Below are 13,676 nucleotides of genomic sequence, written 5' to 3'. Positions count from 1 at the left end.
GGCTCCGGGAACATAGGCATAACCTAAAAGAAGGTCTTCTAGAAAAATCTAAACTAGCCCAACATGCCTATGAAGAGGGACATAGGGTAGGCTGGGATGAAGCTAAGATTTTGGATATTGAAAGCCACATCAGGTATAGGAAATACAAGGAAGCGGCCCATATGGCATGCTCGGCCAACCCAATTAGCCAACCCAGTTTGGACTTTTCTCCCATTTGGATCCCCATTATCAGCGATGAAGTCACCAATTCACAAAGAAGATCTGTATGACGTGATATATGCTTTTATTTATTTCTATTAGTTCTAAATTAGATAGACGTGATTTACTCCACTGTTGACGCTAGTTAGACACTATTAGTTTTTGTTACTAGTTCTTCTTTTCTATTCCATGCCGTGGGGTCATGGACCTGGTTATGAGTTTAGTTTCGTGGCATAAATTTCTACAGATCTATCTATCCTGGTTCCACGCTTGTAAGTGTTTGCTACAATTTGTTATAATATTTTTCTTATTAGCTCTCATGGACTTAGCCTGGTCTCAGGTATTTATAATCTTCATGTTTTGTGACACTGGTTTGTCCAGTGATTGAGGCTAGCTCTTTCTAACAGAACCAACTGAATAGGGTTTTCCTTCACCTGAGGATGGAAACAGATCCAGTTTCCGAAACGTCGTGTTTTTATTTGTTATCTTAAATACCAGGATGATGGATAAAGTCCAAAAACCTAACATATCAGTATGTTAGTGTCATTAAATTCTGGAAAGTATCATAAAGGACTCAGTTTAAAACAAGGATACAGTATTAAGGACATGGACACTAGGAATTGGGGTTCGATATATCGACCAACCACTCCAGGATTGCATTCTTCATTCATATAGTTACACATTTTCAGCACCATGAGTTATACAGCATCAATGAAAGCATAAGAATGCAAATGATGAGTCAGGAAATACTCCTACATGGAAGTGGTGACTCATTCTAAGGTATAATCCCAGCATCTGAATGGAGGAACTGAAGGAAACTGTAACAACACTGGGCCTTTGCACCAGAATTATAGTAGTGAAAGCAACAGTCATGTCAACAAAACCATGAATATTGATGGTGTCTTTTTAAATATGTTTATAAACTGTTAATTGATTTGCTTTCTGCTGATGATTTTCCTTACTTATATGCTGTCACATTCCTCCAAATCACCACTGACAATAACTTCAGGCTCCACAAAGCATTGTTAGCCATGCTGATTCAAAGACCATTTTATAAGCATACCTTTATTATTTTATAAAAAGTTGATAGGCTTATACAACCATCATGCCCATGCATTTGTCTGTTCACCTCACTCTATGTAGTCTGGCAATAAATTTCCCACACTGATGCCACAGCATTCGCATTAGGTGGTGAAAGGAGCTACAGCCAAATACTAAGTGTAGTCCTATGAGGAATAATCAGTAAATTGGTCACAAATTGATACAAAACATAAAAACATGTGATATAAAACATGGGGAAAACATTTGCTACTCGGCATATCCTCCACCAACATTGATGCACTTGTCCCATTGCTTTACCATTTCATCAAGAACTACAGCATAAAAGTATATTTTTACTGTTGTCTCAGCTACTTCCGTAGCTGGTTGGGAGACATCTGCGACTTTCAAATATCCTTCAGACAATTTCTCGACCCAGTTGCGAACCATTTCACTTGAAGAACACATCCTACTATAAACGGGAAATATTTCTTTATGAATATTCTCTGCTTCAAGTCCTTTTGCCAGCAAGAATGCGCACAACAGAACACTGCTCTTTGGTAGTACCGCCCTCAAGAACGAGTCACCATTTGACTACTGAAACCAGCTTCTGAACATGTACATGCATGTCTGCTACATAGACTGTCATGTACCTGGACTGTGCTGCTACTTAGTGATACAAATTGGAAACCTACTACATCCATTTCACCCGTTTCATTTCCATTTCTGACCTATTTATTGACTCTCCCTCATATCTATACCAACAATTAGCAGTGGTCAGAAAATCCAATCACTGACAGTTCACGAGCAGCAGCTCAGTTAGTTGGTTGTATTTTAACTGCTGTCACTTTTTAGCCATGATGCAATGAATGAATACCAAATTTTGTATATTAACTGGATAAAACACCAAAAGAAACTTACAACATGCTGCAAACTGTCTAGGGTGATGAAGTTATAAGTCATAACAGTGTATTTCAATGATTTAAACAATTCAAAGATGGGCATGACGATCTTCAGTATGATCCAAGAAACGGGTGTCCTTTGACTGCTCGAAATGCAGACAGAATAGCAGTTGTCTTTGAAATGATAATACAAGATCATCGATGGGCTCTCAGAATGATGGCGAATGAATTAAACACAAATAAGAAGACCATTCATCTGGTCCTCCATGAATATTTACAGAAAAGGAAAATATGCCGAAAGTTCATGCCACACTGAAGAGCAGAAACCGTGGAGATTCACATCACATCAAGACTTCATATAGATTTGTCAAGATAACCCAATTGGCTGCATTTCTGTTGTTTGTTTATTTATTTACTTAATATCCATGGATACATGATTTTATGCCCACTCAGTCTTTAACTGAAATGAGTACCAGGAATCTACCTGGGGTTAAAGGGAGCCTGGCACATAAGGTTGACAAACTCACCGCCCTCTGTGAGTTTACTGCCTACAAAATGTAGGAGCTTCAACATTTTACAAAAGTAAGGGCCTCCATGGCCTGGTACAGAGATAGCTTTAGCAGAAAACTACCATCTAAGGAAAGAGGTTTCACGATGCTGTGGAACGACCAAACTGAACACTGTTCGTTTGAAAGCCTCTTGACAATCTTTTCAAAAACTTTCTAAACATTTTGACACATGTATTCAAGTGGGGGGTGATTACTTTCAATAGAAGTGAAACAACTTTTTATTTCCTTGTATTCTTTATTCATCTTTTAACATCAGTCTGTGAATTTCATTGCCAGAACCTGTATTTGATGCAGTATATACACAGATTACATCGAAGCTTGAGATCAACACTATGCCCATGGAACCCACCCTACATCAATACTTCTAATTTCATACCAGTTCCATGCTGCAAACTTCTTTGAGAATATAACACACTAAGCTAGTCAAATCAAATGTTCATTACTATGCTCTTAAGATCCCACTCTGGGATATTATCCCAAGCCATATCTAAATTTTATGAGAACAGTTTCTTGATGTAATTGTGCATAAGAATCCTCAGTTATTTCAAGGATCAATCATTCCCCTACATATTCATCAAATAAGAATTTCACTGTTCTATGGAAATCAACAATTTATATAATTATGAATTTATAATTTCACCAGCCTGTGCAAAAGAGATGACAGCATTTAACAGACACCAGGTACGAAAGTTATACCTATCACAAATCTTCCTCATACCCGTAAATTCCACAAGTATGAGAGACACTAATTTACTGCACACCACCTGCATGATCACAAGAATATTGTATCATGTGCCTCTTGAATTTCAATGGGCTTTTCCACTAGTACATACATGTACAATATCCCTCTGATGGAAAAGAAGACACAATATCTGGAAACAACTCAGATGAGGGTATCTGGATCTGAGAGATGCTGCAAACTAATGGATATAATGAAACAAAGATAGATGAAAGTGGCAGGATATGTATGAGTAGAACACAAAAGAAAATAATAAATACATATATAGTGTCACGTGTTGGGTATGTCACGCGACAAATAACTTCATGCTGTCTTGGATCTAGTGAATTTACTCCACTCACGCTTACATTTACACAATTTACAATCTCACAACTACTGCCATTGGCAGTATCACAGTTACTTCCACTGCTCTCGGCGACTTCACGATCCACACTGTGTCACTCCTAATCACACACTGCTCAGCCGGCTATTTATACTGTTCCCTGTTGCCTTGTGTTAACAGCAGTGTCCCATTACGTCATAGTGGGAAGTGCTGTTACATCAGCGCGGGGGGGGGGAAGTGTTTACTGGCCTGTTACTGTAGCAGCGACAGTGGCTCCGATGCTGTTATGTCACTACCTGTTGGGGGGTGAGGGTGGGGGGTGTCAGTGCAAATACATCACAATGTCTTAGGTCTCACGTGAAACCTATGCATGGATGGTCTTATAGTTCAGGATAGAGTTCAAGGGCAGCCTTTATGAAGATTCTGACAAGCCTTCAGTTCCATAACAGAGAATTTCTTGACCAAACTGAATAACCATCACCTAGTCCAGAAGATACTGTGCCATCAATCACTGCGGTATGGAACTGAGAGTTCAAGGATAAGACAAATCAGTGCAGGAAACATGGAACTGGTAAATATGTATATCTCGTGTTTGGTAAAATTCTTTTTTCATGGTAATGCAAAAGAAAAAGAAGTTTGTGATATGACAAAATTTAATTTCAGAAACTAATCTCTTACAAAAATCTTATCTGGAACTGTGCTATATTTTATTCATGACTGCTTAAGAAACAAACCAAAAGCTGTCTTCCTTGCATGTTGTTCTTGAAGTCATATTTCGACATTATTAGACTCTGTTTCACCCATACAGTCATCAGCTCCAACAGGCATGTCTTCATGAGAAACAACTGGAGTAAAACTGACTTCAGTATTATGAGTAAGCTGTCCATCCCTTGTTGGTGTCTTCCTACGACGATCTCTGTCTGGTGACATATCCTCCCTCACAGCATGAGTCTCAAGTGACTGTAAATAGAAGATGCACATAAATCACTGTTGGTTGCCACATTAACTCTTGACAGAAATTAACATTTCCAAAATGCGCTGCACAACGATAATACATTTCTGAAGAACGTTTTTAAATTTATTATAAAAACTGAATTCATGATACAAGATGGACATAAAACATCACCATAACTAAATCTGGAAAGTTCTGAACGTGTTCAAGACTGTCCGTTCTTCTAGAACAAAACTGTCCTCACCTCACACTGAATTCATGAAAAAGCTGTACATTTCATATGGGACCTTTCTTTCATGCAAGACATCATCCATGTATTGAAGTCCTCTTGGCCAATCAGCCGTGTGAAGATGGAGCTAGTATACAATATTTTGGAGACAGAAACATATGCAAAACAATGGATACTATCTTCATTTTCATACAGATGAGTGAACAAGACTTAGTTGCCCTGCTGCTGTGAATGCTTCTAATAATATAAACTCTGTCTTTATTAATGTGCTTCTCTAGAGACAGAGGTTGGACATAAAAATATAAAGACAATATCTTCATTGAATATTACTTAATTAAGCATACAAAGACAAATGTGGAGTGCATGTATAGCTCCATGTATTCTTAACATCAGCAATGGCCAGCTTCACATTCTGGCCACTGATATTCACAATGAGTAAGATGTTGGGTAGCCCCACAGTTACTCTGAACATGATGACAAAGATAAAAATCCATGCACTTGTTGGGAATCAAACCCCAGTCATTCAACCTATATCCAGTCACTGTACTTACTGAGCTATCCCAGCTTCCCCATGAAACAGAAAACAATCACAGTGTTAATTCCATACAGTTAACCCTTTCATTGCCAATCTGACTCAACTCACCTGACTGGATACTTGTGATGCATTCTGTTTCTGTGTATGTTGGGAAGCCTGGCTACCAGGCACACCATAAAATTTGGGGTTGATGGTTATGGAATGTGTACAATTGTATGTTTTATAAATGCCCACCAGTCGGTCAGCCAGTTCAAACATATTGGAGCGAAGAGAGATGATTATAAACTGGGCATTCTTCGTTCTTTCCTGAGGAGAAAGTTAACAAATTGAATGGAATTGCACCACATTAAGCATTCTTTGTGGACTCTTACACTGTCCATGCAGTCACTTTCTTGATCTGTAAAATCTAAAACAGCATTACAGACCGCCAAATATACTTACAGTGGTGCAACATGTGATCATATGAAGCCTTTAGATTGCAGGTTCACACATCATACTATATTCAAGATGGATACAGAAGTATCAAAAATTTATGGGTAGTAATGTGAATTTAAAATAAACTAGAGCATGTTAAGTCGGGCTAACCTAACCTAAGATAAGTTAACCAAACTGGGAATTTACTGTGTGGGATAAAAACTGCTCTGGCATCTCTGAATAGAGGGTATAATGGAAGGGAACTATAAAGCAAGGAATATTAAGGATCTCAGAACACAATTTAAACTTTAACACCCTTCAGTATGCATATAATCATGAACAACCATACTGGAATAAGCCTTGACCTTTTCCAAAACTAAGGAATTTGTGACACACTTGCTCCTGTGACCAACTTCACCTCTTCTGCCTTCCTCCCCATCACATACCTTGATATAATGTCCCACAATAGAGACATTTTTGAAGTCAAGGGCAGCATCAATCTCATCCATCACGTACAGAGGTGTGGGTTTGTAATAGTGGAGAGCAAACACAAGGGCCAGTGAGGAGAGTGTCTTTTCCCCACCTGAGAGATTTGAGATGATCTTCCAAGTTTTCTTAGGTGGCCGGACACTGTATATTGATATACAACATAAGAGTACTGCAGCTATCAGTAATTCATAAGTGGTACATTTGATCACATACAATCCCTTGAATGAGGGGTGACTGGTTCGAACTGACCCAGTAATGGTTGATTTCCATTTCTCTAGCAAACAGCCTGAAAATTATGCATTATTACCACGTCTGTCCTTATCAACACATAAATTGCATAGACCCATGAAAGTATCACAATTTAGAAGTGAATGTGCTTAACAGTTCATTACTACAGGCTATAAACATTAAGCAAATGTGCCGTTCACACAGTCACCATGCTGTTATTTTCATTAAATTAATCACTTGAACACAAACTACATACTTGGCCATAAAACCAAAGCCAAAACCAATTATTTTTAGTTTACTGCAGAATCAAAAGAATCGATATTTCTTTAAATTCTTATGAATCAAAGTTCATCTTCTGGGGCTTTGGAAATTTTATCTGGAGATGTTTTTAGAAGTATGTGAATACTACTAACCATTTCACTGGGTATGACAGCACATTTCATATATATATTGTTACGTGTTGGGTGTGTAGGTATTCTGCGGACCGGATACAAGACAGCATTCACCAAGGTTCAATCTCACGTGTTCGGCAATCCGTTGCTTCGGGAACGCTCTTTATATGCTGGTGACGAGTTTCGTCTCATCCATTCTTACTCAACGGCCTTCTGTTGTTACGATCGGTTGCTGTGGGATCTCCACAATTTCTATTGTAGCTGTTGCACAGCGATGGACGTAACATAACGCATCACAATATATTGTGACGTGTTGCGCTATGGATGACGCCCCTCCCTCCCCGCCAGCCGTGACGTGCCGAGCTGACCCGAAGTGAGCCGAGTCCAAGCACAGCGGTTGCTAGGCAAAGCGAGTAAACAGCAGTGACGTAACACGGGACGCTGCAGTTGCTATGTAGCCGTACACAACTCCCGGCAGTGTTGCTAGGCTATTGGTAAATGATGACTAGGCAACAAGGAAGTGAGGCGTTTCCTGTTGTCTGGCTGAGGGTTTATAAGAGAACTACACTGCCTACAAAGTCAGTTAGTGTGTGATCAGGAGTGACACAGTTTAATGTGTAGCAGCCTACGAAGACAGTTAAAGGGTAGCCGTCCCCGGAGACAGTTAAAGTGTATCATCCGCCGAAGTGAGTTCTCAAGGCAGCAGCCTACAATACGAATTGGGTTCGAATCTAGCCAGCAGTGAGCAGTTACAAGTTAGCCAGCAGTAATTGCGAGACTGTAAATTGGTGTGATTGTAAGAGCGAGTGTGAAATAAAATTTGCTATACCCAATACAGTGTGAAGTTATTTGTCGCGTTATATGCCCAACACGTGACAATTTGGTGTCAGAATTGGTTTATAAACTTACACACGTGAAAACCACACAAGATAAGAAAATGTTCTCACAGCAGATGATGGAAATGCTGCTCAAGGAAATCAGAGCTGGCCAAGAATTCATGGCTAAATTAGACACTACCCAGGCGAAGGCAGTGGCGAAAATGGACGCCGACTCCAAAGCCTGGAGAGAAGAGATGGCTGCTGAAAGAGAAGACTTCCGAGCAGAAACGAGAGCCATCGAAGTAAGGATTGCCGCCATTCAAGAAATATTGGGCACCAGCCACATAGAGATGGTGTCCGCATTTAAAACCGCAATAGAGAAAGAGACTATGGCCTGTCAAGAGATGGAGGCACGTCTACAAGAAGAAAAGCCGGCCTCAGTGGACACAAAACCTGTGGCGGCACAACAAGAAGAGGTCCCCATTGCGATACCAGTCAGAGTGACAATGGCCTGCCGAGAAATGGAGGCATGTCCAGAAGAAAAAAAGCCGACCTCAGAGGACAGGAAACCTGAGGTGGCCCAACAACAAGAAGTCCCCAACGAAGATGCCGTAGTGAAACCGGTCAAAGGATAGAAGAAGCGGTATAGGGGCAAAATGCAAGCTGCAGGGCGACATGGAGAGCCACTGGAACTAACCCCAAGGAATTTGTGGATTCTGGATGAAGTTGGCCGCCGCCTGCAGGAAGGTGTCCCGCCGTGCAACAGTGGCATGGCACATGAGTAACATCTTCAAGAAATCTACGACCCAAGGAAATTGCGGACCGTGGCATGAATTGGCTGCCAACAGAAATATGACTAGTCGTGCAGGTGTGACACGGCGCAAGGGAGATCCTGGAAAGGAAGGAAGGGAATCGTGACAGGACAGACGTCCGGGAGGAGGCGTCAGCCGCAACCAAAATGCAGTGAGAGCATAAGGAACCAAGACGTAGAGGAACTGCTATGCCTGAGTGAGAAGATCGTCAGTGTGGTTTTCAGAGGAAAGTTCACGAAACAAGTAGTCAGTACTTCCAACGGGTTACGGAATATAAGAAAATGGACACTCTGGAGGGGTCGATCCCCTCCAGAAAGAAAAAAAGAAGAAGGCTGGTATAGGAGGAACCGGTAGCAGAAACACCGGCCTCCTTAGCTAGAGTGAAAGAGGAAAGAATGAAAGTGAAGGAGTGAATGTAATACAACTGGATCTTCTAGGCAAGTTAAAAGGAAACTGCTTGAGATGAGCTGGTCTTAAGAGGAGAGTGGTTGTAACGGCCGGATAATAGTCGCTGCGAGGAGTAGCTGAAACAAGAGGAGACCCACCAAGCACATCCTTGGAAGAAAAGGAACGGGGGTGCACCGTTACACTATTCAGGACGAACAGCCTTAAGGAGGGAGCAGTGTGACGTGTTGCGCTATGGATGACGCCCCTCCGTCCCTGCCAGCCGTGACGTGCTGAGCGGAGCTGAAATGAGCCGAGTCCAAGCTCAGCGGTTGCTAGGCAAAGCAAGTAAACAGCAGTGACGTAACACAGGACGCCGCAGTTGCTATGTAGCCGTACACAACTCCCGGCAGCATTGCTAGGCTATCGGTAAATGGCTAGGCAACAAGGAAGCGAGACGTTTCCTGTTGTCCGGCTGAGGGTTTATAAGAGAACTACACTGCCTACGAAGTCAGTTAGTGTGTGATCAGGAGTGACACAGTTTAATGTGTAGCAGCCTATGAAGACAGTTAAAGTGTAGCCATCCCCAGAGACAGTTAAAGTGTATCAGCCGCAGAAGTGAGTTCTCAAGGTAGCAGCCTATGATACAAGTTGGGTTGGAATATAGCCAGCAGTGAGCAGTTACAAGTTAGCCAGCAGTAGTTGTGATATTGTAAATTGGTGTGATTGTAAGAGGGAGTGTGAAATAAAATTCGCTATACCCAATACGGCATGAAGTTATTTGTCGCGTTATATACCCAACACGTAGCAATATATATACCAGACAATGAATAGAGTCCAAAATAAGCCTAATATTTCTGTACAGCATACACCATCATCAGAATCCTTTCAAGTCTATTTCCAATAACATAACAGTTATGATGTTCCATTACATACTGTGATATCAACAGTGTGTAACTAGGGGTATGATAAGCTAGAGCTGGAACTTCTACAAATGCAACCGTTGGGACTTCCTTGTCTAGATTGTAGCACTATGCAACACACTTAACTTAATACATTTCATCTATCCAATTTGTTTCCATAGCATTTGATCAGATTCGAGTTTACGTAAAATGACAGAGTAGTTTAAAAGAGTATGTCTGAAAATATGGGCACTTCTTCTTCTTTTATTTGGGGTCTAGGGGTGACTTCAATAGATCAAAATCTTGACACATGCATGTACAATATATTAGTGTACCATAGAATAATTATAAAATATTTTAAATATTGAAGATTTTGCATTGTGAAGTATTTAGAATTACACAGAAGAAGAAAATACAAGGTAGTTCAAATATGACCGGGACTGATTAAAAAAAAAACATAATTGCCAAACACTTACTTGCACATGTCAGTCTTCAACGTACTCCCCTCTGGTGTCAACACATTTTTTCCAACATTCTGGAAGCATCCTGGTGCCCCCCCCCCCCAAAAAAGACTTGTGGTTAGTGGCGTATCCACTCCCGAAACAGTCTGGATGACGGTGTCGTTGTCCACAAACCACATGCCTTGCAAGTCTGATTTGAGCCTTCTGAACAGGTAGAAATCAATTGGGGCCAAATCGGGACTGTACGGCGGATGTGTCAGAAGGTTCCATTTCAATTTCCGAAGGGTTTCCATTGTTGTTTTGGCCATATGAGGGCGTGCATTGTTTTGAAGGAAGGTTACCCGCTTTCCACCTGTCTTCCACTTGGATCGGATCTTTTCCTTCATGTCTGTTGCCAGGAGGTCTGAGTAATAAGCTGCATTGACTGTTCTGGCATCTGTCAGAAAGTCTACATGGATAACTCCCTGCCAGTCCCAGAAGAACGTTGCCATCACTTTTCCTGCTGAATGGCTCCTCTGTGCTCTCTTGGGTTTGGGAGAACTGGTATGCCGCCACTCGTGTGATGACTGCTGGGACTCCGGAATGAAGTAGGGCACCCACGTTTCATCGGTGGTCACTACAGACTTCCAAAATGCATCACCTTCATCTTCAAACTGCTGTAGGAGACGACTGGCAACTTGCATGTGCACCATTTTGTTCACGTCCATCAAAGTGTGTGGTACCCACCGTGCATTCACCTTGTGATAGTGCAGGTGGTATTTCATGATGTCTTCTACACTACCAACACTGATGGACAGCATTGCTCCAAGTTTCTTGATAGTGATGCGCATATTCTCACGAATAAGTGCGTCTGAACGGTCAATGTTTGGCTTGGTGACGGATGTTCGCGGCCAATGATCATGCAGTTCATTCTCCACGCGCTCTCTGCCCTCTCTGAAGCACTTACACCACTCAAACACACGGGTCCGTGAGAGACACTCTTCCCCATACTGTTGTTGGAGTCTGTGGTGAATTTCAGCACACGGGACGTTTTCTCAAACGAGGAATTTGATCACAATGCGTTGTTCCACGCTCCGCGGTATCTTCTGTACGTTCATCCCTCTAGCAACTCCCAGACAGCACTGATCAGGTTCTAATCCTAACAGGAGGGAGAGTGGAGGTTGTGGCTACAATCTCTCAAGGTCACACAGCTGCTGCGCAGTGCGGCTTGTTTACAAAAAAATCAGTCCCGGTCATATTTGAACCACCTAGCAGCATCCAGGGCAGGTTACACCTCAGCTGTAAAAACTCCTCAGGCAAGTGGGTATGATAACATTTTAGGAAAATACAAAATAATGTGATGACTATTTAAAACTTGTAAATGATGATGAAGGTTATATGATACGAGAAATGATTATACCAATGTGTTATAAATGCTACTAGATATATGAAAGGTACTCAAACTCATATAGACGACTGAGAAACCTAAAATCCACCACATAAACAGTAAGTGCTTTTAATATTTGTTCAGTCATCTGCCTGAAGACTGATTACAAATGCTATAGATGCATTTAACATACCAGAAATTGTGGAAGACAGATCTATAACACAAGCTGACCTGAAGTTGATTCCTTCACTGAAGGGATCTAATGAATCCACAAGCTCTAATTCTGCATCTCCACCTAGTGTGATCATCTGATACATCTCCTTCAGTTTGGATGTTATAGTGGAAAAGCCACGCATAAACTCAGTGAAACGATTCTTGCGCACCATATCAAAGTTCTTCCGCATCTCATTACGCCTCTCAGTGCTTATTTCCAGTTCGGATACTCGCTGGAGGTACAAATTCTCCTGCAGAGAATAAGAATGAAGTATACTGTATACCTTCAATAAAAAGGTAATTCTTCTATTTCTACACATTTGAGTGGTCAGCTGACTGACATTTCTCTGTCACTTCCTGCAAATGTCGAGCTAGTATCTTATAACCAGATGAATATGCATCTATGTGCATATGCATTTTCTAATTTTGTTTTACATGGGAAGCATATACCACCTGGTATTAGAACATTTATCACAAGCTGCTAGCTTTGATTATTTGGGAGAAGTAATGATACATTTTAAACTCTTCGGATTTTCCAGCTAAAAAATAAAAAAATTAAAAAGGTAAAGCTGTCCCTGTAACAGGCCATGAAGGCCCAAGGGGGTGTGACAGGCTGAGGCTTCCACATCTTCTAGACAATTGCCTCTCAGATCATTGTGAAGTTGTCAGCCCTACGAGCCTGCCTCCCTTTACCTCTCAGGAATCTTCTGGTACTCATTTCTGTTAGAGGCTGAGTCAACCCCAGGGATATAGTGCGACTGGAAGGATTAGGTAAATTATAAAAGTTTAATGACCTCATCAGGAATCATACCCACGACCTTCCGGCTTATAGCATACTGCCTCAACCAACTACGCTACTAGGTGTCCCCACCTCCAAAATGAAAAGAAATAAATTAATATTCACAGCTTGACAAAGAGGAATATTACTACCAGAAAACTGTTTCAAGTTCTCATCAAGCTGAAATTATGTGATTAACCTTTCAGTGCTGGGCGACGTACATCGCACGTTGGCATTTAAATACCACATCTCATTGGGCGATGTTGTCGTGCATCTTGTGCTGCTTTTCATGTAAAGTAATAATTTTGCTACGAAATTAAGGAGGAAATTTCTGTCTATCATTTCATATATTTATTATCCCACTTTGAATTTCGTGGGTTCCCCCCACCCCCATTTGAAGTCTCTGAAGAAGTTTTGTAGCTCGCCATCTAGGGTGCAGTATTGCTGTACATATCTGTCTCCACCTCTTGGAGTAGTTAAGAACTATATATGCTAGGTTTATAGTCTGTGATCTCCTTGCGTGTTGGTCGAAGCAAAGTCTGTGATCTCTCTGCGTGTTGGTCGAAGAAAAAATCGATTTCCATTCAGCCAGTGACGAGTGCTGCCTCTTGAATGGAATGAGAAATGTGCAGAAAACCTAACAAGAAAGATACGTGATATTGACCTCTGATATGATTGCTGTTGGATATGATAAACAAATGCCTTGTTTGCATTCCTTGAGGTTCCCTTTGTTCCACATAGCTAATGCAGTTTGCATGTAGCAGCCATGGCTGGGATAAGCAAGAGGCGTTCAGCTGTCTTGAGTGACGAGGACTTACAGCGTTTGCTTGAAAGTGATTCCGAACAAAGTCTGTCAGATTCGGATTTTGACACTGAAAACGAGTTAGATGATCGTGCCTTGATTGAAGCTGTTGGAAATGAGGGCAGCATTGAGT

The 13,676-nt window shown here is 41.3% G+C and overlaps 1 protein-coding gene across 2 annotated transcripts in view; it reads right to left on the bottom strand.

Moving 5' to 3' along the window:
- Positions 1 to 4,403: 4,403 nt before the first annotated feature.
- Positions 4,404 to 13,676, bottom strand: part of LOC111863206 (structural maintenance of chromosomes protein 4) — a 52,408-nt gene continuing 43,135 nt past the window's right edge. For both annotated transcript variants that reach the window (XM_023849305.2, XM_023849303.2), the window contains exons 19-22: positions 11,982 to 12,214; positions 6,345 to 6,528; positions 5,593 to 5,790; positions 4,404 to 4,728 (exon numbers count right to left, since the gene is read on the bottom strand). In XM_023849305.2, the coding sequence (XP_023705073.1) occupies positions 4,537 to 4,728; positions 5,593 to 5,790; positions 6,345 to 6,528; positions 11,982 to 12,214 (807 nt within the window). In that variant the 3' untranslated portion in view covers positions 4,404 to 4,536. The remainder of the gene's footprint in view (positions 4,729 to 5,592; positions 5,791 to 6,344; positions 6,529 to 11,981; positions 12,215 to 13,676) is intronic.

The sequence above is a fragment of the Cryptotermes secundus genome, unplaced genomic scaffold, assembly GCF_002891405.2.
Source record: "Cryptotermes secundus unplaced genomic scaffold, Csec_1.0 scaffold586, whole genome shotgun sequence".
Lineage (NCBI taxonomy): Eukaryota > Metazoa > Arthropoda > Insecta > Blattodea > Kalotermitidae > Cryptotermes > Cryptotermes secundus.
Note: the sequence above shows the minus strand (reverse complement) of the source record. Positions and strands in the feature narration are given on the sequence as shown.